We start from the raw sequence: 22,407 nt of genomic DNA on the forward strand, positions 1-22,407 counted from the left end.
AGGCAACCATTGTACCCACCTCTGCCTGCTACCCTATTGTAAACTGAGTCATTTATATTTACAATGACAGCTATTTACAACTTTGCTGCAAGAGTTGTTACAGCATCTTTCCTCCTTCTACATCTTTCTGGTTGTTTCCTTTCATAATATCTTGTCTTGTAATACCTGATATTTCAGTAAATCATCTTTTTTCTCCATTGATTAAAAAACCAAACATTTTCCTAGTGAGACTAGAATCTACTGGCTAGCTTCTAATTATAAACACTGAGAACCCAAAGTTATCTGACTTTGGCCAAGTTAGTCGACAAGTGTGTCTTATTTTCCCCTTTTAGTCCATTTCTTGTTTCCATTCCTAAAGTACCTTTATAGACCTGCAGCCTAAACTCCCTGGAAGAGTCCTTTTGGCCTTCTTTCCTTTTCTCTTTTTCTGCCTTTTTTTCCTATTATATTTTTCCCCAGTTATATGTAGTTACAATTTTTAATAATCGTTTTATGACATTTTGTGGTTCATGTTCTTCCTCCCATTCCTCCTCCCTCTCAAGAAAGCAAGATATATAGGTTATATGTGTGCTATCATGCAATACATATTTCCATGTTCATCATGTTGGGGGAAAAGACACATTGCTTTATACAAGGAAAAAAGCACATGGAGGAAATACAGTGAAGAATGCATTGCTTCAGTCTGCATTTGGACTCTGTCAGTTTGTGCTATGGGGGTGGCTATCCTTTTTCATGAGGAGTCCCTTGCAGCTGTCTTAGATCCTTGTAACTTCAATACTTTTTTAAAAACCCTTTCCTTCTGTCTTAATCCAGCCAGGGCAGAAGAAAGGTAAGGGCTAGGCAGTAGGGGTTAAGTGACTTGCCCAGGCAAGACCTCCCATCTCTAGACCTGCCCCTCAATCCACTAAGCCACCTTCAGTACTTTTTAAAAGAATGACAGGCCTAGAGACAGGTCCCAAGTTCAAATCTGGTTTCAGACACTTCCTAGCTGTGTGACCCTGAGCAAGTCCCTTAACCCCCATTGCCTAGCCCTTACCACTCTTCTGCCTTGGAACCAATATACAGTATTGACTCCAACGTGGAAGGTAAGAGTTTAAAAATAAAAAATAAATAAAAGAAGTATGACTTCCTTGGTGGGAGAGTCCCTCCTGGGAAGCCAGTTGAAACCTCTCTGTACCATATTAGGCAGTATTCTTGTTGCTGTGGCCAGCCATCTGCTAATAAGCCTCTCCAACAAACTTGGCTACATTGGGTGTTAGGCTGCATCCTTCCTGGGGACTGTACCTAAGCCTCAACAGAGTGATAATAGCAAGCAGGATGACCTGTTGAGAACCCATTGAAGACCCAGAGTCTCTCCATCCCCTGGTCAGAGTAGAACTGCAGTGAGGACTTAGTAACTGTTAGTATAAAAATGTGTTTAAATAGACACAGTCAGATCGTCTGGCTATAGTCTTGGCTGCCAGGGTGTGGGACCCAAGTTTCTTAATGTCTCTGAGCCGCTGTTTCTTCAGCTGTTAAAACCACACCACACCTACAGTAGATGTCAACATTGACAGCCTTGCAGGGATGTTAAACAGCTCTCTGTGCCCTGTCCCCATCGTGGTTCATTTTTCTAAGTTAACTTTTTTTATTCAGCAGGATGAAGACACTAATAACACGTCAGAATTAGATGCACAATTCTAACCGCCTTCATACTTTAGACTGCAGCAAATAGGTGATTGCTGCAAACACCCCTAAGATTATATAATGATGATAATTATCACGGATTTATAGCACTTTAAGTTTGCAAAAAGCTTTAAATGCATGATTTTTACATTATCTTTAAATATACTAAATATAAATACAATATTTTTGTATCTTGAAATACATTAAATATATTAATTCGCACATGATCCTATGAAGTAAATGCTATAGGTACATTACACGTGAAGTGAAACTGAAGGAGTTAAAAAATGTCTTTGGGACATACAGCTGGTGTCTATAAGGTAGAATTCAAACCCAGATCCTTTCTGAAGCCTAAATCTAGTGGTGTATCTATGATGCTGTACTGCCTTCCCCCTCCCCTCCATTTTTCTCACAAAACCATTTGAGGGGATAGCTAGGGAGTATTTTCTCTTAAAATTCTCTGGAGACCATATCTTAATTTGTAATTATTTACTAATAAAAAGTGGGCCAGAGAAAGAGAAGGCCACCTGTAATGTGGGTCATGCTGTTCCCACTAGGTCAAGTACCATGTCTATGCGCACCTTCCTGCTCTGCATTCCCAGTCCAAAAGCCCCACTTCTTCTCTGGAATCCAATTTATGCTCTTCATGACATCCCTTCCCAAAGCCCCATGGATTGGAGGACTTGGACCTCACTCAGGACTAGAGCCAAGGGGTCTTCTAGGCCCTGGAGTCATGAGACCACGTACCCACCACTATCTTTCCTTGACCCCACTCTTAAGTAGTTTTTTTACAGATAAACAGCAGACTTTGCATTCTTAATTCATTCAGAGTGGGGTAAGTTGAAACTTATTAGAACTCTCCCTTTATAAAATTCAAAATTTGACTTGGGATTCCAAAGAAAAGGGTACATGCTAGTGTTAAATTTTCACAGTAGCCCGTGGGTAGAGCTTCAGGCCTGAAGACAGGAGATCCTGGGTTTAAATCTAGCTTCAGAAACTTCCCAACTGTGTGACCTGGGCAAGTCACTTGACTCCCCTTGCCTAACCTTTACCATTTTTCTACCTTGGAGCCAATACAAAGTATTGATTCTAAGATGGAAGGTGAGAGTTTAAAAATAAAAAAGAAACTAAGGCAGAAGTAAGGGTTTAAAAAAACATTTGAGATAGATAATACAAGTATAATTATCTCTATTTTGTGCTTACGAAAACAGGTATAGACTGTTAAGTGACTTAGTCAGATAGCTAGCAAGTGTGTTTCTGAACTCTGCTTCCTGACTCCCAAGTTGAACAATCATTTTCCTTTACTCTACTGTGGAGTAAACTATTCTTGAGTAACAATTGATGACTTCTTATTGCCCTAACACAAATTGTTTACCATGATTCAAATCATGATTTGCATATTGTACTTTGTGGAGAGAAAATCAGCTACAGTAAAAGAAAATTAAATTAAGAGTAATATCATTCGAAAATAAGTATGTTTCTTCCTCTTGTTAATTAAAAACATAGTTTTGATCAAGAAAGTGAGGGAAATTCTTATTGGCAAGTCAGCTGTTCCCATTTAGGGGACTGACACTCTCCTGTTAAAAGCCAAATAATTGTCATGGTAAAGTAATTTTCTTGAAAAGAAAGGACATTGATTCAGCCCCTGTTACTCACAAATCCTATTTCAGACAAATTGGAAAACTATTAAGCTTTTTTGGAAAAAATCAATAGATATCAGGAAACCATTAGCTCTTGTAGCCCTTGCTATATCTTGCATGAGTAATCACTGTAAACAGCTGACAGGTATCTCTGTGTTGACACAGAGTGATGCTTGGGGAACCGCATCTTGTCAGTGCAAGTGGACAGCTTTAGACATTGGAATGAGTTCAGTTATCATTGTTTCCTTCCCTGGGCTTCATTCTTTTAGACAGCCTTGTCACTAACTGCAGCTGTGATGCTTTGAAAAATAAAATACTTTCCTTGCTGTCAGGTTTTTCTCTCCTTTGTGTTGTAGCATTGGTACACATTGAATCATTTCCTGTCAAAACAAGTTATTATTTCTTACTCAGAAATATATAAGCAATTACCCCTAGACCCAAATTTTATGCCACCAGTGCATTTTATGAATAACTATTAGATGTATATCCTTTTGTTTGTTTTCTTGTTCTTTTTCCTTCTTAAAAAATAGCAAGCAAATTTCTTGTTTGGCTGTCAATTTGAGGACTTTTTTTCCCCAGGCTGCTAAAGGATCATCATGATTGCTTTTCTAGGTCTCTTCTCAAAAGTGAAATACATAGTTTTTGAAGTATAAGACCATTGCCATTCCATAGTAGACAGATAAAAATACTGCCTTTTTTGTCATACACGTTTACCTACTATTGAAGTTGCTTAATAATATTTAACAAATTTTGTGTGGAAATTTTGTTTTTATGGATCTTTTTTGGAGGGTAGAATAGTATTATTACAGAAAATGTTATAATATTATTTCTATTGGTGTGGTTCTTATAAGAAGATGACTTCTTGATTTCTTTCTTTCCTTTCTAATGAAAGAAAATAAAAAATATTGTCTGAATTTAAAAAAAAAAGGTTTGTCAAACACATTTATATGTGCTAAATACTCTGCTAGGCTTTATATCTCCAAAGACAAAAATGACAGGTCTTTCTCAAGAGGGGGCTTGTGTTCCATAGAAGAATATAGTATCTTATTATATAATTGTATTGAAAGTAAATACAAAGTGATTTCAGCAGGAAGGAATGGGATGCATTAGGAACTAGAGCGACCAGGAAAGGCCTCATTTGGAGATGTCATTTGAACAAGCCTTGAAGGAAACTTATGTTATAATCTTTTATCTTTTGGGTTTACAAATTTTTTTCATTGTTTGCATTAATGTTATTGTGTTGTATCAATTATAGGTGCTGTTGCTTCCATGTTTTGGGTTGATGCTGAATTAGGAAGTGACATTTACCTTGATGGTAAGAACACAAATATTCTATTATGTTAAAACCACAATCCTTTGGGTTTTTTTTAAGTAAAATTTTATTCATTTTTCCAATTCAGTTTAAGTATTAGTTGAATTCTGACTATACTAGTCCCTGAGAGAGCTATAAAAATGAATAAGGGTGATTCTCCTCAAAGATCTTATAGTGTATTTTTAAAATTATTATATTATATAATTATATATATATATATATAATTATATATAATATAAATATTATATATTATATATATACTTAATATTTAAAACAAGTTAAAAAAATAGAGTGAATCTCCAAGTAAAAACGCAATCTTTGAATTATTTTTAATTTGAATGAAAAGAAAAATAGCAAGTATGACATACTTACTTGCCAAAATATATTTGCTATCTTTCCAAATACATATGTCCATTTAAGGTTGTTGCTTTTGTTCTTTGATACAGTTGAAGACAAACATATATGCCATTCTTCCTATTCTACTGATCACATTTGCATCCCTTCTTTTTTTTCCCCTATTTCCTACTATTCTTCATATATGATCCCTTAAGAGCAGGAAATGTGTTTTCCTTATTATCCCCAGGACTCAGCCCTGTTACTAGCACATAGTAGGCATTTAAAAATGTATGTTGACTTGTCAGTTTTTGTGGCACTTTACTATTCTATTATATGAACACACCATACTTTATCTAACCTTTCAGAAATCATTGGATATGTTATTGATTTCTAATCTTTTTGCTATTAAATATAAAGCTGTTAAGAAAATTTTGTGCAGATAAATCCTTTTTCACTTTCTGGACTTGTTTGGGTTATAGTCCTAACACTGATATATTTGAGCTAAAAGGAAGGATCAGTTTTATAAGTTTTACTGTATAGTAAGTAACTAACTTACTCTCTAAAGAGTTTGCATTGCTAAGTTTTAACAGGCCCATCAATAATATAAGAAATTGTAATAAACTTATTGTTTTATCAACATTGAATTTTCATATTTGTGTTTATATTATAAATATATATATATATATACACATATAGTACATACACATATATTGCCAACTTAGTTTGTCAAGTAGTATCTTAGTTATTTTTATTTGAATTTTTCTAATTATTAGGGAATCAGATCAACTTTTTCCGTGTTTATTAGCAATTTTTTAACCAATTACATGTAATAACAAATTTCCACATAAGTTTTCTGAAGTTATATAACCCAAATTGTTTCCCTCCTTCCATTCCCATCCCTATCCTAGAGCTGGCAAGCAATTCAATCTGGATTATACATGTAATATCATGCAAAACATTATCATATTATTCCTTTTTGTAAGTGAATAATCATATAAAACCCAAACTCCAAAACCCAAACCCAAGTAAACAAGTGAAAAATTGTATTCTTTCTTTCATCTGTATTCCAACTCCCAACAGTTCTTTTTCTGGAGGTAGATAGCATTCTTTGTTGTAAGTCCCTCAGAATTGCCCTGGATGATTGTAAGCAATTTTTATTTCTATAAAACTTGCTTGTTCATGTCATTTCACCATTTTGCAATTTCTCTGTACTAGCAGGGTTTCTAGCCCACCCTTTGAAAATTGCTGATCTTTATTAATACATTTTGTGATCTCATCAGCCCCATTGGGTTCAGTTATATTATCCCTGAGTAGGGGATTCGGCCTTAGTCTCTCTCCTAAGCTACACTTATGAATACCAGCTGCTTCATGGAGATTTCAGACTTCGTATCCCAATGGCATCTCATGTTCCACCCATCTTGAAACAAAAGATATATACAATTTTCAGAATAGAGAGTGAACAAATAAATCCATCTAAAAACACGACAGTCCATCATAATTTCCCTTAAAGAAATCATCAGACTCAGAATTGAAAGGGTCAGTTTATAAGTTATTAACATGTGCCCCTAAGATGCAGATAAGGCCCAGGAAGGGCCACTTGGACATAGTCACAAGACAAGCTTCCTGACCTAGGGTCTGTCTGTGAATTTGTTTTCTAAAATCTTTTGATAACTCTTATCTCAATACAGTTGGTTTCCTTGGCAAGCCTTTGTATTATTTTTTATGCATTTAAAAAACATTATGAGGGGCAACCAGGTGGCTCAGTGGATTGAGAGTCAGGCACAGAGATGGGAGGTCCTGGCTTCAAATCTGGCCACAGATACTTTCTGGTTGTGCAGCCCTGCGCAAATCACTTAACCTCCATTGCCTAGCTGTTACTGCTCTTCTACCTTAGAACCAATACTTAGAACATGGTTTTAAGATGGAAGGTAAGGGTTTTTGAAAACACCCTGAGAAGAGATCCATAAGCTTCACCAGACTGCTCAAGTTATCCATGAAACAAAAAAGTTAAGAATTCCTATTTTAAAATAAGCCTTATGGAAGAAAGCATGGTAAAGTCTTTTACCACTTAGAATATCTGTCAGGATGCATGTGACATGGTGCTGTTTAGCTTCTTAAATTCATTCTGCTGCTTTATAATTATATAATGCTTTATTTCTGTTTGATATTAATGATGTTCCTTAAACTTTGTTAAACATACATGTTTAGGAATTGAGATACTTGGTGTTGAGGCTTAGAAGCTCTCATAATATATCCTAAAGACATTAATAATCTAGAAAAATTTAAATTTTTAGAAAGGTCTCTTTGGAGAAAGTAGGGTTCTTGTGTTTACTAAGCAATATTATAGTGGCCATTAAGGCTTTGCTTTTGTTTTGACAAAAGGGATTTTTTTTTTATTGAAAGGTTGGTTTCTTTGGAATATTATGGCTTTTTACTACCATCTTTACTAATGTGAAATAAGAAATGGAAATAAATTGTATGATGAAATTAGCAAGAAAGAAAACAATGCTATTCAACTGCACTATTGAATAGCTGTGTAAAACAGTACAACTAGGACTGTTAGGAAGACATGGGTACAAGACTTGCTTCTGACACATTACAAGTCACTTACCTTCTCTCAATGCCAACTCAAATGTTAGTTTTCTGCCAGTTGCTAATCTACAGTGCATCTTGGTGAAAAGAGTTTCTATACCACAAAGCTCCCCAAATGAGTGAAATCACAGGTTTTTATCACTGCCCCATCCCCACCCTCCAAAAAGTAACATTTGAGTGAAATTCTGAATTGAGTAATAGAATTAGGTCTTTTTTTCATCCTCAAGTTGAGCTAGTCAGTTTAGTCATTTTATACTGCATTTTTAAAAAGGGTAATAATTTCAAGTGTATTTCCCCATTTTTTTGTAGGAATTGTATCCGTTGTAGATTCAAAATATGGATTGAAGGTAAGATGAAAAGGCAGACTAGAATATCATATTCTTTTGAATAACTTGAGGTGTACCCAATTTCTAAATCATTCATTTTGCTTCTAAGAGCCCTTAGAACACAGGAAAGGTCTAAGATTCTATGATAATATTCAGAAAAATTTTATCTGTTGAACATCTATTTTGAATTTGTGATACCTTAATCAAAACTTTTTGGGATGCAGAAAGCCAATGAAATGTGCAGGTGCCAATGTATAGTGTAAGTATTCTTATTATAAGATTAGAATGTGTTGATCTGGAACTTGTAAAAAAAAATTCCATTTCCCTTTAAGATTATGTTCCAAGTGTATTTATTATTCCTCTTTTGTATTTAAAAGAAATGTGCCATATTACCATAAATTGTGGTATGGCACCTTCACCATTATCACATGTTTCATATTTGTTTAATGGTGTAAATATGCCTCATAATTGTTTAAATTTGTACTTGTACCTTAGCAAGGAAAAGGGTTAAGTGGGTTATTTGGCATGCCAGAGGCCAAATGTTGGGATCAAGTTTTGAATCATGTAAAATACAGTAAATATTTAACATCTCTGCCATCTCGTTAAAAAAAACATTTTAAATTATTGAGTTAATGTACCTGAACAAAACTAACATACTTTCAGGGTAAAAGAAACTTTGGATTTCCCAAGTTATAGGCTAGATAAATAACTTTTGCTTTGTATAAAGAATTTGCTAACCTGTCCAATTCCGATAGTTGCAAAGCTTGACCTCAGCAGCTGCTTGTAATTCAAAGAATTCTGAAGCTACACAAGTAATGACACTGAGATAATAGGCAGCAATTTAAGGGTGTCATGCTTCACAGATCCAGCCCATCACCAGTATAGCAGAGAAGTGGTACCCTGTGGCCAGGCAGCCAAATTGAAACTGAAGTGGTAATTGATATCATGGGCTATCACTCTAATAGGATTGTCACCCAGTGATCTGAAATATTCATTTTTTAATCATGGGCAAAGGTATGGACAACTTAAAATGACAGCTCTCCACTCTCAGGACCTGCCACCCAAGCCACTGACATTGTTCTGTTCAGTTCTACAAATCTGACATTTAACGCAATAGAATCACTAAGTGGAGAGTTCAAGAGAGAAGGTCAAGAGAGGTTTCTTTTTAGTTCTATTATTACACAAGCTGTTGAAACAATTCAGTCAGAAAACAGTTTGTATTAGAAAAAGGCAAGAAAATAAACAGATATTATGCAGTAGGGATTTTTAAAAGCTCAAGTAGTCTTAGACAAATAAACCAACTTATTTGAAAAGAAAGGTTTCTCATTTTTTATGCTGACATGTTTGACAGCTAATTTTTTTTCCATTGTAGTCAATTGTGTTGTATTATTAACAAAATCAATTTTAAACTGGTATAGATTTTTATAGTTGGCATACTATTATATTCCTTCCTAATTTAGTGGCTATACAATGTTTTTTCTTCCTTCTTGTTAAGAGATTGAATTGAAAGTGGTACCTTCTATGGAATATGTATTATTTTGTCTAAGAAATTTGTGTTTTGTTTTATTTTTTTAACCCTTTGGCAAACATCTGAACCTCTACATGATGATGAGAAATCTTTTGTAAATAAATCTTCCAGTGATTTGCAAATGGTATTCTTTAATGATTGTCAGTATAACTAGAAGCTTCTTTTTTTAACTTGAAAGATTTTAAAAATGGAGACCCATTGTTGTAGTAATCAAATGGGATACAGTTTGCTATTTTGATATTATTGTACATAAAGCAAACATAGAGTATGTCCTATATTTTAAAAGAAATTAGGGCGAGGGCTGTGGCAAGAAAAAAGATTGTTTTGCTGATATCTTAGTAACTACAGTTCTCTCTTCTGCAACCACATTTAGGATATTTTATTTAAAAAAACACTATATAAATTTTATTTGCTTTTGAAAGTATTTTTAGAGCTCTCAGTTATTTTAAAGATGTTTTTAGACTTTAAGACCAGACATACTGGTTTATTGGTTTCTGTAAAGTGGTAGGGACTAGAGAGCTTAGACTATTGCCATGTTGGCAAACCTATGGCATGTGTGCCTGAGGGGGCTGCTCCCCTCCCCCTCTCCACACACACCTAAGGACATTTCTCACTTCACCAACCCCTCTAACCAGCAGCCCAAAGGGAGTGCTTCCCCCTTCCCCATCTGTGGTAAGGCGGGGGGGGGGGGGGCTCACATGTAGTGTGAGGGCTGCAGTTTAGGCACTCAGTTGCTAAAAGGTTTTTCAATCACTAGACTGTAGCATAAAGCCTTTATGGGATAGTTAATTTTTTGATAATGAGACTCATTTGTTGGGGAATGTTTTTTTTTTTAAACCCTTACCTTCCATCTTGGAATCAATACTGGGTATTGGTTCTAAGGCAGAAAAGTGGTGAGGACTAGGCAATGGAAGTTAAGTGACTTGGCCAGGGTCACACAGCTGGGAAGTGTCTGAGGCCAGATTTGAGTCTAGGACCTTCTGTCTCTAGGCCTGGCTCTCAATCTAATGAGCTACCCAACTGCCCCCAAGGGAATGTTTTTTAAATGGAAAAAATTTGTTAATCACTATATGCAAAGCACTAATTAAGAGCAGGAATTACAAATACAAGTGTGAAACTATTTGCCAGTTTGCAATTTTTTTATTTTTATTTTTTGTAAAAATGTTCTTTCCCTTGTACCTTCCCCTTTGCCTTGAGAAACAAAGAAAATAAAACCCTTGTTGCAAACATGCTTTGTCGATAAAGGCAATTTCTATACTTGCCATATCCAAAAACAGCATGTCTCTATCTGCAACCAGAGTCCTCTTCCTCTTTGTCAAGAGGAAGGCAGCATGCTCTCTCATGAGAATCATAGTTGATAACTTTTTGCTCAAAGTTCAAACTTTCAAGAGTTTTTTCTTTTTACAATATTGTTATTAATGAATTGTTCTGATTCTGCTGGCTTCATACTACATATAGTTCATACAAATCTTCCCAGTTTTCTTAAAAACTATTCCCTTCATTATTTATTATAGCATAATAGTATTCTGTCACATTTATATGCCCTCAGCTTGTTTAGTTATTCCTCAATTAATGGTCATGGTCTCAGTTTCCAATTACTTACATTCTTTATATATATCCTGAATTTAAACACCAAATAAGGTGAGTATTTCCACATATAGAGGAGAGCAGGAAAAAGAGGATTACCCATAAAGCTGTGAATCTGTACCACAGTACACTTTACTTCACTTTCTAGATTACAATAAATTGAATATGTTATTTTTGAAGCTGGCCTGCTTATCTCTTCACTCATGATTAGTTAATATTTTCAAAATACTATTATTATTATAACATTGTTAACTATATGCCCTCTTATTAACTCACTTTCTCTATAGTAATTCAAAAAAGTAAAAGATATCACTTCATAATTTGTTTTATCCTGAAATAAACCATGTCTTACTGATTCATACACAAAAACTAATAAAAATTATACTGTAAGTATACAGATGTCAGCATGTCAGATTTTGAGAAATAAAGTTTTTTTAAGTTTATTTATTTATTTAATTAATTAATTAATAATATTTTTCCATGGTTACATGAATCAAGAGAAACATAGTTTTAAAGAAAGTATTATTTTGCAGGTATTTTACATAAAAATTTGGCAAAATAAAAAAATTTAAGATATATTTTATATTATATGAATAGAGATGTATACATGGTTTTGACACATAAAATTTTTCACACAGAAAAAAATCACCATATCCATATTTCAGCATGAATTGTGGCTTTTGCTGTGGATATAACCCCAGTATATTTAACTGAGCATTTTAATATTTGATAAAATGGAATTGCTATTTGGGAATGGCTCCAGTTTTCAAAAGTTACAAGAAAATACCATTTTTTTAAAACATGGAATATTTTCTGCTATATTAAAAAGTTTCTTAAGCTTACATCATAGGAGTACATTAGATCTTATAAAAACTATGCTAATTTGACTTACAATACAGTGATCAATTTATCTTCATTTTCATAGAAACAAAGATTCCCATATCTGAAAGAGATCTTTCAGGTCAATTAGTGCATTGCCCCCTCATCTTACAAGTGAGGAAATAGAGGCCTAGAGAGATGATATGTTACCCAAAGCCATACCAATAGAATGACTCCTGTTAATATATTTGGTCTTTGTCCCCCATAGAACAATAACCTGATGTTAGCAGAGAATTTGATAGGCTTTTGGGGAAACAGATGCCTTAGTTATCCTAATTCAGTTTACTAGAATATTAATTTCATTTACTACATGTTGTGTCAAACTAAATGAAAAATATATTTCCCCAGGAATCTCAGACCTAACTTGAAAAATATTCTCTATTCTATGAAAGTAAGCTCAGATTCAATTTGTTTAGTGTTTATATTTTAACATGCATATTAGTAATTATTAATATTTGTGTAACATTTTGCAAATGTGACTAGTCTTAAGTAACTTGTTTTTTATAGTCTTCTCATTCATTTAATTTGTTCATTCGATGAACTTTTATTTTATCCATATTATGAACTCTGGGTAAAGAAAGTAGGCTTACAGTAGCCATAAAATTTAATCCAGGCATTCAGATTCCTATGATATGAGTTCATATGTCAGGTGCTTCTAGAAGGGAAGAATAGAAACAAAATTTTAACAAGGTTCCTGGGATTCATGACTTTAATTCTGTAAAGATAGGTGAGTGATGTAATTTACCTTTTACTTAGAATGTTATTCTATAATGTACTGGGCAAATGCTTAGATGCTTTCTGGAGATACTATGGCCCTCATGGGCAAAAGGGAGTCATACTGTCCTTTTAATAAATCATGTTACAAAGAGGGTAATCTAGTCATAGAATCCTAGATTTAGAACTAGAAGGAAACTTTGAGGTCATCTAGTTAAACTCATTTTAGGGGAAAAAAATGAAATGGAGGCTCTAATGAGTACTTCCTAATGAAATATCCTTATTGGAATCATATTTTTGGTTCAAGTAATATTGCTTATTACAAGTTTCAGAGAATTTTTTAGCCTCTAATTCAGGTTGCATGTTTTTTTACATTGAATTTTTTCCATTTTAATTTTAAATTTAATATTTTATTACATATTTTACATTTTAAATCAAATCAAAGAAAATATACATTCAGTGGTATGTTGGAGCTAATTCATACTTGAGGCTTATTGTTAAATTTACATTATGAGCATTTATACCACAAAGCTCAGCAATTGCTACAAATTAGAGCTTGATTTATTGTTTTGTTCATTATCTAGACTTAAGAAAAAATTAATAGTAGAGATTAAACTTAAAAGTATGTTGTGAATAATTTTTTTTTCTAGTGAGCTAGTTGTTAAATGTTTGTCAACATACCCATGAGTGTACACATTCTTAAAGCCTTTTTCTCCCTCCCATAAAGAATGAGACAAGTTAGGAATATTTAGAATATAAATAATTTCTTAAAATTGAATGTGACTGACATATCAAATGAATTGTAGTTTTTTCTTTTTTAATTCAAGAATAATTCTTTCCCTCTTAAAAATGAGAATAAATCCTATGTTTAAAAAAACAACAAAGTAAAGTCTAATAATTTCATATATGTGTCTGATATCAATACTGGATAAGAAATCTTTGTTTATGAGGGAATCAAACATACTTTGGACTGGGCTAATTATCTAGAAAAGTTAACCTTGAATCATATAAAAATATATGTTAACTAATACCTAAACATTCAAGGGAGAATAAAGGAATCTAAAATTAAAATGTCTTGTATTGATCTAATTTTTTCTTGTTATGATAGGTGAGTGATCTTAAAATTTGTCCCTTTTTTCTTAGCATTTAACAGAAGAAAAAGCAGATGGGCTGATAAATGAAGCAATGAGGTATTGATTGAAAAGGAGAAATACACAGAACTTTAAAATAAGCTAAGATTGCTTGATAGTTAAATGAAAAAACATTCCTTAAAATAAAAACAAAAGTACACTGAAATGTGAAGTATATATTAACCAAGGTATATATTCATATTATTTTCTGTTCAAAGTAACACTTTTAGGTAAAGGCATTGAACTAGGTCTTAGGCAGACAAAAAGTAAAAAAAAAAAAAGCTAATTTCCTATTCTGAAGGAGCTTGCCACATTATCTGGGGACTTAGCACATCCATAAGAATAATGCAAGTTAGGGAACTGAAGAGCAAAGGAGCAAAGTGGAGTAACTGAAGTTAGAGATTGCACAAGGGGTTTGTGTAGAAGATGATATCTGAGTTTTGACTTGAAGGGAGAGAAGAAACCCAGAAGAAGGAAGTGACAAAGGCTGTACATTTGAGGCTTGAGGAAGATGTTTGAATACTTGTTGGAGAGTCCCCTTTGGCTTAAAAGTAGAATGCATAACAGTGAAAAATGTGAAATTGAGATGGAAAGGAAGACTGCAGGCCTTAAATGTCAGGAGTTTATTTTATACTGACAGCCATAGGGAGCCAGCAGAGGGTTTTGTTTTGTTTTTTTAACAGAACTATATCTTAAAATGATGATTTTGACAGGGGGATTGGAAAGGGAAGAGATTAACAAGGAGAACCCTGATCAAGCTATTGTAAAAGTCCAGGATAATGGCAATAAGAGTCTTGAACTAAAGGAGTGCTCTTATAAGTGGAGAAGATTGGACAGATGAGAGCTGTTTTTGAGGATATACAGTAGTTTTAAAAAGATCTGTCATGGGAATATTGAGATCATAGACACAGTATAGAGTCAAAAGAGAAGGCAGCCCTTAAGTCTGGTTCGCAGGCACGAGATAAATAATGGTGTAGCAAAGGAGACCAAGAAGGAATAGTCAGATACCTCTAAGGATTGCCAGTAGAAAGCAGTTTCATGGCAGCTAGAGTGGGGTAGAGATGCTGCAGGGGTCAAAAAGCAAGAGGTCAAAAAAATGGCCACTAAATTTAATTAAACATTCAGTGATAATCTTTGATAAAGCAAATTGAGGTAGAATGGTGGGGATGGACGCCTGATTTGGGAGATTTGAAGAATGAAATGGAGATGAATAGTAGCAGGAATTTTGAATGTTCTTTGGCAGTGAAGGAAAAAAGAGAGAGCATAGTAGCCTGAGAGATTTCTTCACTGATGAACTGGTAGTCTTTTGGAGTGTGTTTTATTTTAAAGCATCAAAATATTACCAGGTGTGTACCCTCTACAGTTAGGTACTTATCTTTGTGATGATGATAGAGAGCTACAGTATATTTGTCTTCTTATTTTTGTCTTCATAGCTTCATAATAGCAAAAGGAGGTCTGAGGATTTCTCCTTTAAAATGTAGTCAAGATAACTATTATTTGTTGCTTTCTTAAGTATTAGGTTTTAGTGAATAACATTGTACTCATTTAAAAAAACAGCTTTACAAACAACAAAGAATCATTTTTATTGGCTTATGAGTCCATTATTTGACACTTTGGGGGATAGATTTGCCCTTTTCTTTGCCCAGAATTGGCATTAAAATTATTTTTGATTAACTGATATTACGATAACAGTGATGATACTGCCCTACTGAGAATGAGTGGAAAATACACTATTCATCCCTATAAAGAATATGTTAATGTACTATTTTTCTATATCATACCCTTCTTGAGGGCAGAAACTATGTCTTATTCATCTTTATATTCCTTGCAAAGCCTTGCAAGTGAATGTTCCACATCACCTACTTAGTAAATATTTGTTGTAATCATATTTTTAGTTTATGGTAATGAGTATGATTCACCAACTATTAAGAGTGATAAATCAATACTAGTAAATTAATACAGTAGTTTTTTTTTTTTAACTGGGGATGATGATTTGAAGAAGCTGTTCATATTTAAATGTTTAATTCCTTAATTCTTGTATTTTTCTTTTTCTTAATTTAGGCAGGTTGCTTTGGCAGACATTATCATAATCAATAAAACCGACTTAGTTGCAGAAGAGGAGTTACTTAAAATAAAAACGATCATCAGGTACAGGATTTACATGCTGACCACCCATTATTTGAAATGTGTTACATGTATTCTCCACCTAATATTGTTCATTGGATTAGTGGCATTCTGAAAAACATAGCTTTCAGTGAAATGATCAATTCATAGAATTGTAGATTGAGAACTGGAAGAAACCATAGAGATCATCTCTTCCAATTCCTATCATTTCACAATAAAGGTTAAGTGATTGGCCAAGATCCTACAGATGGCAGAGCCAGGATTCAAATGCTTGGCCTTGTTCTCCAAATTTTAGCTCTTTATGAATTCTGTCATTAAGTGGATGGTTGGACGTAAGATATTATAGCAGAATTTTATCTTGTTACAGAGTTTACTAATAATGAGTTTATGTCGATTGAAAAACATTGTTGATTGAGGCAACATTAAGCCTGTTTCCAAAACATTCATAAGTCATGGCCTGTGTGAGAATGTATTTTCAGAGTTGGCATGAATCATTAAGTAGTGTTTATTGTGTTCTTATACCAAAGTATACATATCTTGCAAATAACACAAAAGTATTTTTAACTCTCTTTGTGTCATTGATTAATCCCTAAAATAAAGAGTAAGGATAATAAAATCTTAGTGGCTCCTTTCTGTACCTGTATCATCTATTTCTTTTGCCTGGAATTCCAAGCCTAGTCTTGATCCATCTTTCCAGTCTTTTCTTCTGTTATCTCCCAATGTAAATCTTCTGTTCCAATAAATTTGATGTATTTGCTGTTCAATGAGCATGCTTTACCAATTTCTTCCTTAGCTTTTGCTATGTATCCAGCTTATATTGCCCTCACCCTTCTCTCTTTTTATTCTCTCTATTACTCATTTTTTGAGGCTTAGCCCCAATATAAACTCTTCTGAATATTTTCTTGACCACTCTTGTTCAAAGGGGTTTTGCATTCCTTTGATATCCTTTGGGACTTATTGTCTATTATTATCCAGGAGTAGTCATGCTTTTTATCATCATTCAACTTGTCCTCTTATTCTTTCTCCTTTGTTAGATAAGTTACAGAAAAGTTGGAACCATATCTCGTACTAGCTTTATAACCATCTTTTGAATATCGTAAAACTTCTCTGCTACTTCTCCCACTTTTTGTATTTTTCATAGAGTTTAAAATATGGACAGTTAGGGTAGTACAATGCGCCAGGCCTGGAATCTGAAGGACTTGCTCTTAAATATGACTTCAGAAACTTCCTAGTTATGTGATCCTGAGCACTTAACTCCAGGTGCTTAGCCTTTAACAGTTCTAAATGACCAAGTTTCAATGCCTTATTTTAAAGTAAGTGGCAACAAAAGATTTTCAAGAAAACTTAGGACATAATCATAACCATAAAACATATAACCTAAACATTGACCACAAACATTTTAGTACAAAAGGAAGACGTAACCAATAATGCTTCTACTATCAACTACCATCTCTATAATCAGTACTGTAAGGTGGAACTCAGCAAGATAGCTGTCATTTGATTATCAAATATTCAGTAATTAAGTCATTGTTAATCATTCAGATTTCTGCTTTTCTTTTAAAGGATTTTAGATAGGAATTTGGGAGGAAGGATTTGGAAAATCATTTAAATCTCTTACCTTTTCCCTTCACTAACTCCTCACATTAGTATTAGTAAAATGGAGGATTAATTTGTGCTGCTTCATCATTGTCATCAGAAGTGCATAGTGAGAAGGTAGGTAGCATGCAACATGAGTAAAATGAATTAAACACAAATCTCTTGACCTCTAACAGTATAAGGGTTAAAAATTAAAGGTTGGACTAAATTTATGAGAAATGTGGTTGCCAAAATTAATTACTCAAGTCATAATGACTTTTTATGGTAGTTTATTTATATAACTTCTAAGTCTGCCAGGGTTTAAGTTACCTTCTGAAGAGAGGTGAGTAAGGTAGATTATATACCCCAGGACAGAGAATAGGACTTTAGGAGTGCTGATTTTACAAAGGAACATTGAGTAGAGCTGGGCCCTCCAGGAAGCTCTCATACAGCTTAAAAATGAGTCTGCTGGTTATTCAGAGAAGAACCTATAGGAAATCTTTTTGTCAAGTAGGAAAAAAATCTTTCCAAGAAGAGTTGGTATCCCTGTTATCAATTGGAGCATATATTTCAATTTTGAGGAAAAAAATAATTTCAGTACTAGGTATGTAAAATTTTCAGATTTATTTTTTAATAGTTATAAGTTTATATTTGTATGTAGTTAGTCCTTGTTTCAGCAGTAAGGTTCATTACTTTTTGGTTTTACTTTGGATTTTGAACATGTAACTCTGCTTTTTAGTTTATTTCTGTATTTTTATTTCAGATCAATAAATGGACTGGGAAGAATTTTAGAGACCCAAAGATCAAGGTACTTTTAAATCTCTTATTGCCAGTCATATATTGTATTCTGATCAAAATTTAGAGTGACCTATAATCAGCTCTTTTTCAGCATCTGCCTGTGTATTTTTATTTTCTTTTAAAAGAATTCTCATTATAGAGATACAGTTTATATTTGAGGATCTCCTATAATTTGGACAAATGATGGGGTTTTTTAACTCTTGAATTTTATAAAAATCATAACTTTCCTAAAGAAAAATGTCTTTGTTTCCTTTTTTTAAATCAGCAGTTTGGCAAATTGAATTGCAACACCTGAGCTTCAGCATTATTATAGGCAAAATGTGTAAACCACAGTTGGTTTTGTGAGATCAAGTTTTTCTTTAATGACTAAGATTAAAAGCCTTTAGTCACTCCAGATTAGATTAATGCTGTAGCCTATAAATGTTTAATTTTAAATGGGTTATCATAATCTAGATAGCAAATGTATATTTTAAATTTCAAATTTACTTAAATTCTCATATTTATTTTAATTAATTACTTAAATTCTAATGTTTCTTGGATGCTTAAAAAATTTCTAAATTAAAAAATATATATCTTGCAATTTTGTCTGTTAATTGAAGTACAGTTATCAGTGCTACTAAAGATTGGTATTCTAACCTCAAGTGGTCTTTTAATTTACATGGTACATAGTATCAGGAAATTGACAATTAATTCAAGTTGGTAAAAGTTAGACCAAACCCAAACAGTAACTTTCCATTAGTCTCTAGGTGTTTTAAGAATCCAAAAGTGGTTACCAGTCCCTGTGTTGTGGCATCATGCATGAGTTTGTTTAGTTTAAATAGTGAACTTTTCCCCATTTCCATAAGGAACATTTTTCTTTTTTCCTCCAGCATATTGGCAATTCTGCAAGTCCTAGTGAGTTAAATATTTGAAATATTTTTATAATTTCTCACCTTATTGCTTTGAATGTTCATTAAGGAGGGGGAAAAGTAGAACTGTCCCTTTATGAGGAGCAGCATTTTGGGGCAGTGAAAAAAATCCTGGTTCTGGAGCCCAAGCACCTAGACTCCCATCTCCACCTAGGCAAGCCGTTTTACTTCCCTAGTTCTTGGGTTTTTCATTTGTCAAATTGTCAAATGAGGGGTTGGACTAGATGGTCTCAGAGATCCTTCTGGAACCAACATGAAAAATCCCATGATCTTTTGATAAGAAGTCATCTAAAATAGTGTTTAGTGTTCAACAAAATTGGGTGTCTATGGGCAATTGTGTGCCTCAGTGGATTGAGAGCCAGGCCTATACACAGGAGATCCTAGGTTCAAATATGGCTTCAGACATTGTCTAGCTGTGTGACCCTGGGCAAGTCATTTAACCCACATTGCCTAGCCTTAACACTCTTCTCCTTGGAACCACTACACAGTAGTGATTTTAAGACCAAAGGTAAGGGTTTAAAAAAAAAACAACAAACAAAACTTGAGCATTTATATCACTTTGATTTTCTTAACTTTTTAAAAAATACAATAGAACAAAGAACAAAATGTATTTTGTTTTATTTTATTTTTTTAAACCCTTACCTTCCATCTTGGAATCAATACTGTGTATTGGTTCCAAGGCAGAAGAGTGGTAAGGGCTAGGCAGTGGGGGTTAAGTGACTTGCCCAGGGTCACACAGCTAGACAGTGCCTGAGGCCAGATTTGAACCCAGGACCTCCCGTCTCTGGACCTGACTCTCAATTCACTGAGCCACATAGCTGCCCCCCAAAATATATTTTTAAATAGGCACAATTTTTTTTTGTTAAAGTTTGTAGAAGATGAGCAAAATGAGATTGCTGAGAATGGGCAAAGCTAACACTGGTAATAAACCAATGCAGGTTTTTAATCTCATAAATTTACATTAAAAAATTTAATCTGATAGACACGTTTTGTTGTTTTGTCTATATGGGAGAAATTTAATCATCATTTTCTAAACTCCAAGAGCTTGAGTTAAAATTTTAATTACGTTTTTATTATTTATATTTTATACTCTAATGATCTTTCATTTCATTAGTGGGAAAACTCTTATCAAAGCAGATGACACCTCCTAATCCTAAACCCTGGCTTAGTTTTTTGGGAGTTTCTGTGTTTGAAAAATGTATCACCCTGTAGCCAACACAGTAATGAACCTCTCAGAACTCAAGGAGGCCAATATTTGGGTGACAGATATACAGCCAATCACTCAAAAATGTTTCAAATTTGGTGGTTCTGGCAAGAGTTTTTGCTATGATGGCATAACCTTCAAGGATCTAGGATCATTTGTTTCCATTTTAGTAATGAGGACTTTTAGTGGAGGACCTCTGGGGTCCCTTCCAACTTTGGGATTATCATAAGTATATAATTCATAGACCACAATGCAATAAAAATCATAATCATTAAAGGAAATATGAACCAAAGATGCAGACTCAAAATATTCCAAATAAAAAGTGGGTCAAAACTAAAACCTAGAGACACAAAAATTATATTAAAGAATGATGTTAAATGAGACAACATATCAAAATATATGGGATGTAACCAAAGCAGTCCTCAAAGGACAATTTCTATACCAGAACACTAATTTTTAAAAAGAGAGAGAACTGATGCATAGAGCTTGTAATTTTAAAACAGAAGACCAGAAAAAGACTAAGCCCAAATGATGGATGATTTTCATATTTCAACTACACTAAACAGTGTCATAGTACAAATTAATACTGCACAAACTGACATAGTTTGGTATTGTGTTTTTATATTAATCATCCATTTACTAGGAGGGGGAAATAATTTGGATTTCAAGAGTAAGGAAAAATTCCACAATAATTTTTCCCATGAATACTATTTTGCTTCCTCCTCAGTCACCCAAAGCTACCTTGTATTCCAACTTACTTACTTACTTCTTTCTCTAAGGAGTTAGCTTTTTCACAGTAATTGAAAGTCTTGGAATTGATTTTCATTTGTTTAAAGTATTAAAATAGCTCTTAAATTGCTTTATGAATACTTTAAAAATTGAAAATGATGGTAGTCTACAAGTTAATCTTAATAAATCATTTGGAACTTGCTCTTTTTTTAACCTTTTTACAGTGTATGACTAAACATTGTTCCTTAGTGATATTCTAATGTATTAATGGCACCATTTTCAATTCATACTATCCATCCTTTTATGTTCCCATTTCAAAACTTGCAACACAGTGTCTTGATTGTGCTTGCTCTTTACAACTAGATTACTTAAGTTTTTGGAGTTCCTTTACCAATCTTGGTGATTCATTTCTTGTATCTGCCACCTTCTCTCCACTCATACAGCCACTACCCTAGTTCAGGTCCTCTTTTCCACTTGCCTAAACTATTGCAACCAACAAAATTTTCCAATTGCTAGATCTTCTCTCTCCTCTCCTCCAAATTGCCCTCCATGCAGCTGCCAAAGTACATACCTAATAATGTCAATCTCTTGCTTAGTAATGCTGGCTCCCTGTTATCTCTAGGATCAATTATAAACTCTGGCATTTGAAAACCTTCACAACTTGTCCCCTCTTCTACCTACCTCTCTCTCTCCTGTCATAATATGTCACTCCCCTTCATGCACTCAGTGGTTCCGCCAAACTATCCTTCTTGTTGTTTCTCATGCACATATGGCTTACTATTTTATGTCTCATTGCCCTTGTGTAGGCTGCCATTCATGTTGAGAATGCAGCAGTCTTTGTCTCTAATTCTTAGAATCCCTGGTTTTATTCAAAGTTTGGCTCAAGCACCAACTCCTACCCGGGACCTTTTCCCTTTCTGCCAACTGCCATGTACTTAGGTTTATATGCTTGGATGTGTATGTCTTCTCTCCCTTGAAAGAACGTAAGCCCCATGAAAGCAGGAATTGTTTGATTTTGGTTTTTGTAGCTCTAGAACCTAGCATAGTGCTTTCATAGAAGGTGCTTAGGAAAATACTTATTGTTAATTGATTGGAATGGTCTTTAAAGGTATGATATATTGGTATATGCCATATTGTTTATAATTTTTTATTTCTTTTTTAATTTTTAGAGTTGATCTTTCTAATGTACTGGATTTACACTCTTTTGACAGTCTCTCTGGAATCAGGTAATTTTTTTATCTGTGGGTTTTTAAATTGTTTTTTAATTCTGCTTTTGAAGGGGTAGTTTCAAATAATCAATTTCTTTTCTTTATTTCTATAATTCTCTTTTTCCAAGTCTGATTCTGTATTTTAATGGAGT

At 33.7% G+C, this 22,407-nt stretch overlaps 1 protein-coding gene across 1 annotated transcript in view; it reads left to right on the top strand.

Annotated features, from left to right (window-relative positions):
* ZNG1A (Zn regulated GTPase metalloprotein activator 1A) overlaps positions 1 to 22,407 on the top strand; it is a 54,923-nt gene that overhangs the window by 15,055 nt on the left and 17,461 nt on the right. The window contains exons 5-10 of the mRNA XM_056806231.1: positions 4,561 to 4,620; positions 7,855 to 7,892; positions 13,723 to 13,769; positions 15,771 to 15,857; positions 18,172 to 18,216; positions 22,217 to 22,273. Of these exons, the coding sequence (XP_056662209.1) occupies positions 4,561 to 4,620; positions 7,855 to 7,892; positions 13,723 to 13,769; positions 15,771 to 15,857; positions 18,172 to 18,216; positions 22,217 to 22,273 (334 nt within the window). The remainder of the gene's footprint in view (positions 1 to 4,560; positions 4,621 to 7,854; positions 7,893 to 13,722; positions 13,770 to 15,770; positions 15,858 to 18,171; positions 18,217 to 22,216; positions 22,274 to 22,407) is intronic.

Source organism: Monodelphis domestica, chromosome 7, assembly GCF_027887165.1.
Source record: "Monodelphis domestica isolate mMonDom1 chromosome 7, mMonDom1.pri, whole genome shotgun sequence".
NCBI classification, from domain to species: domain Eukaryota; kingdom Metazoa; phylum Chordata; class Mammalia; order Didelphimorphia; family Didelphidae; genus Monodelphis; species Monodelphis domestica.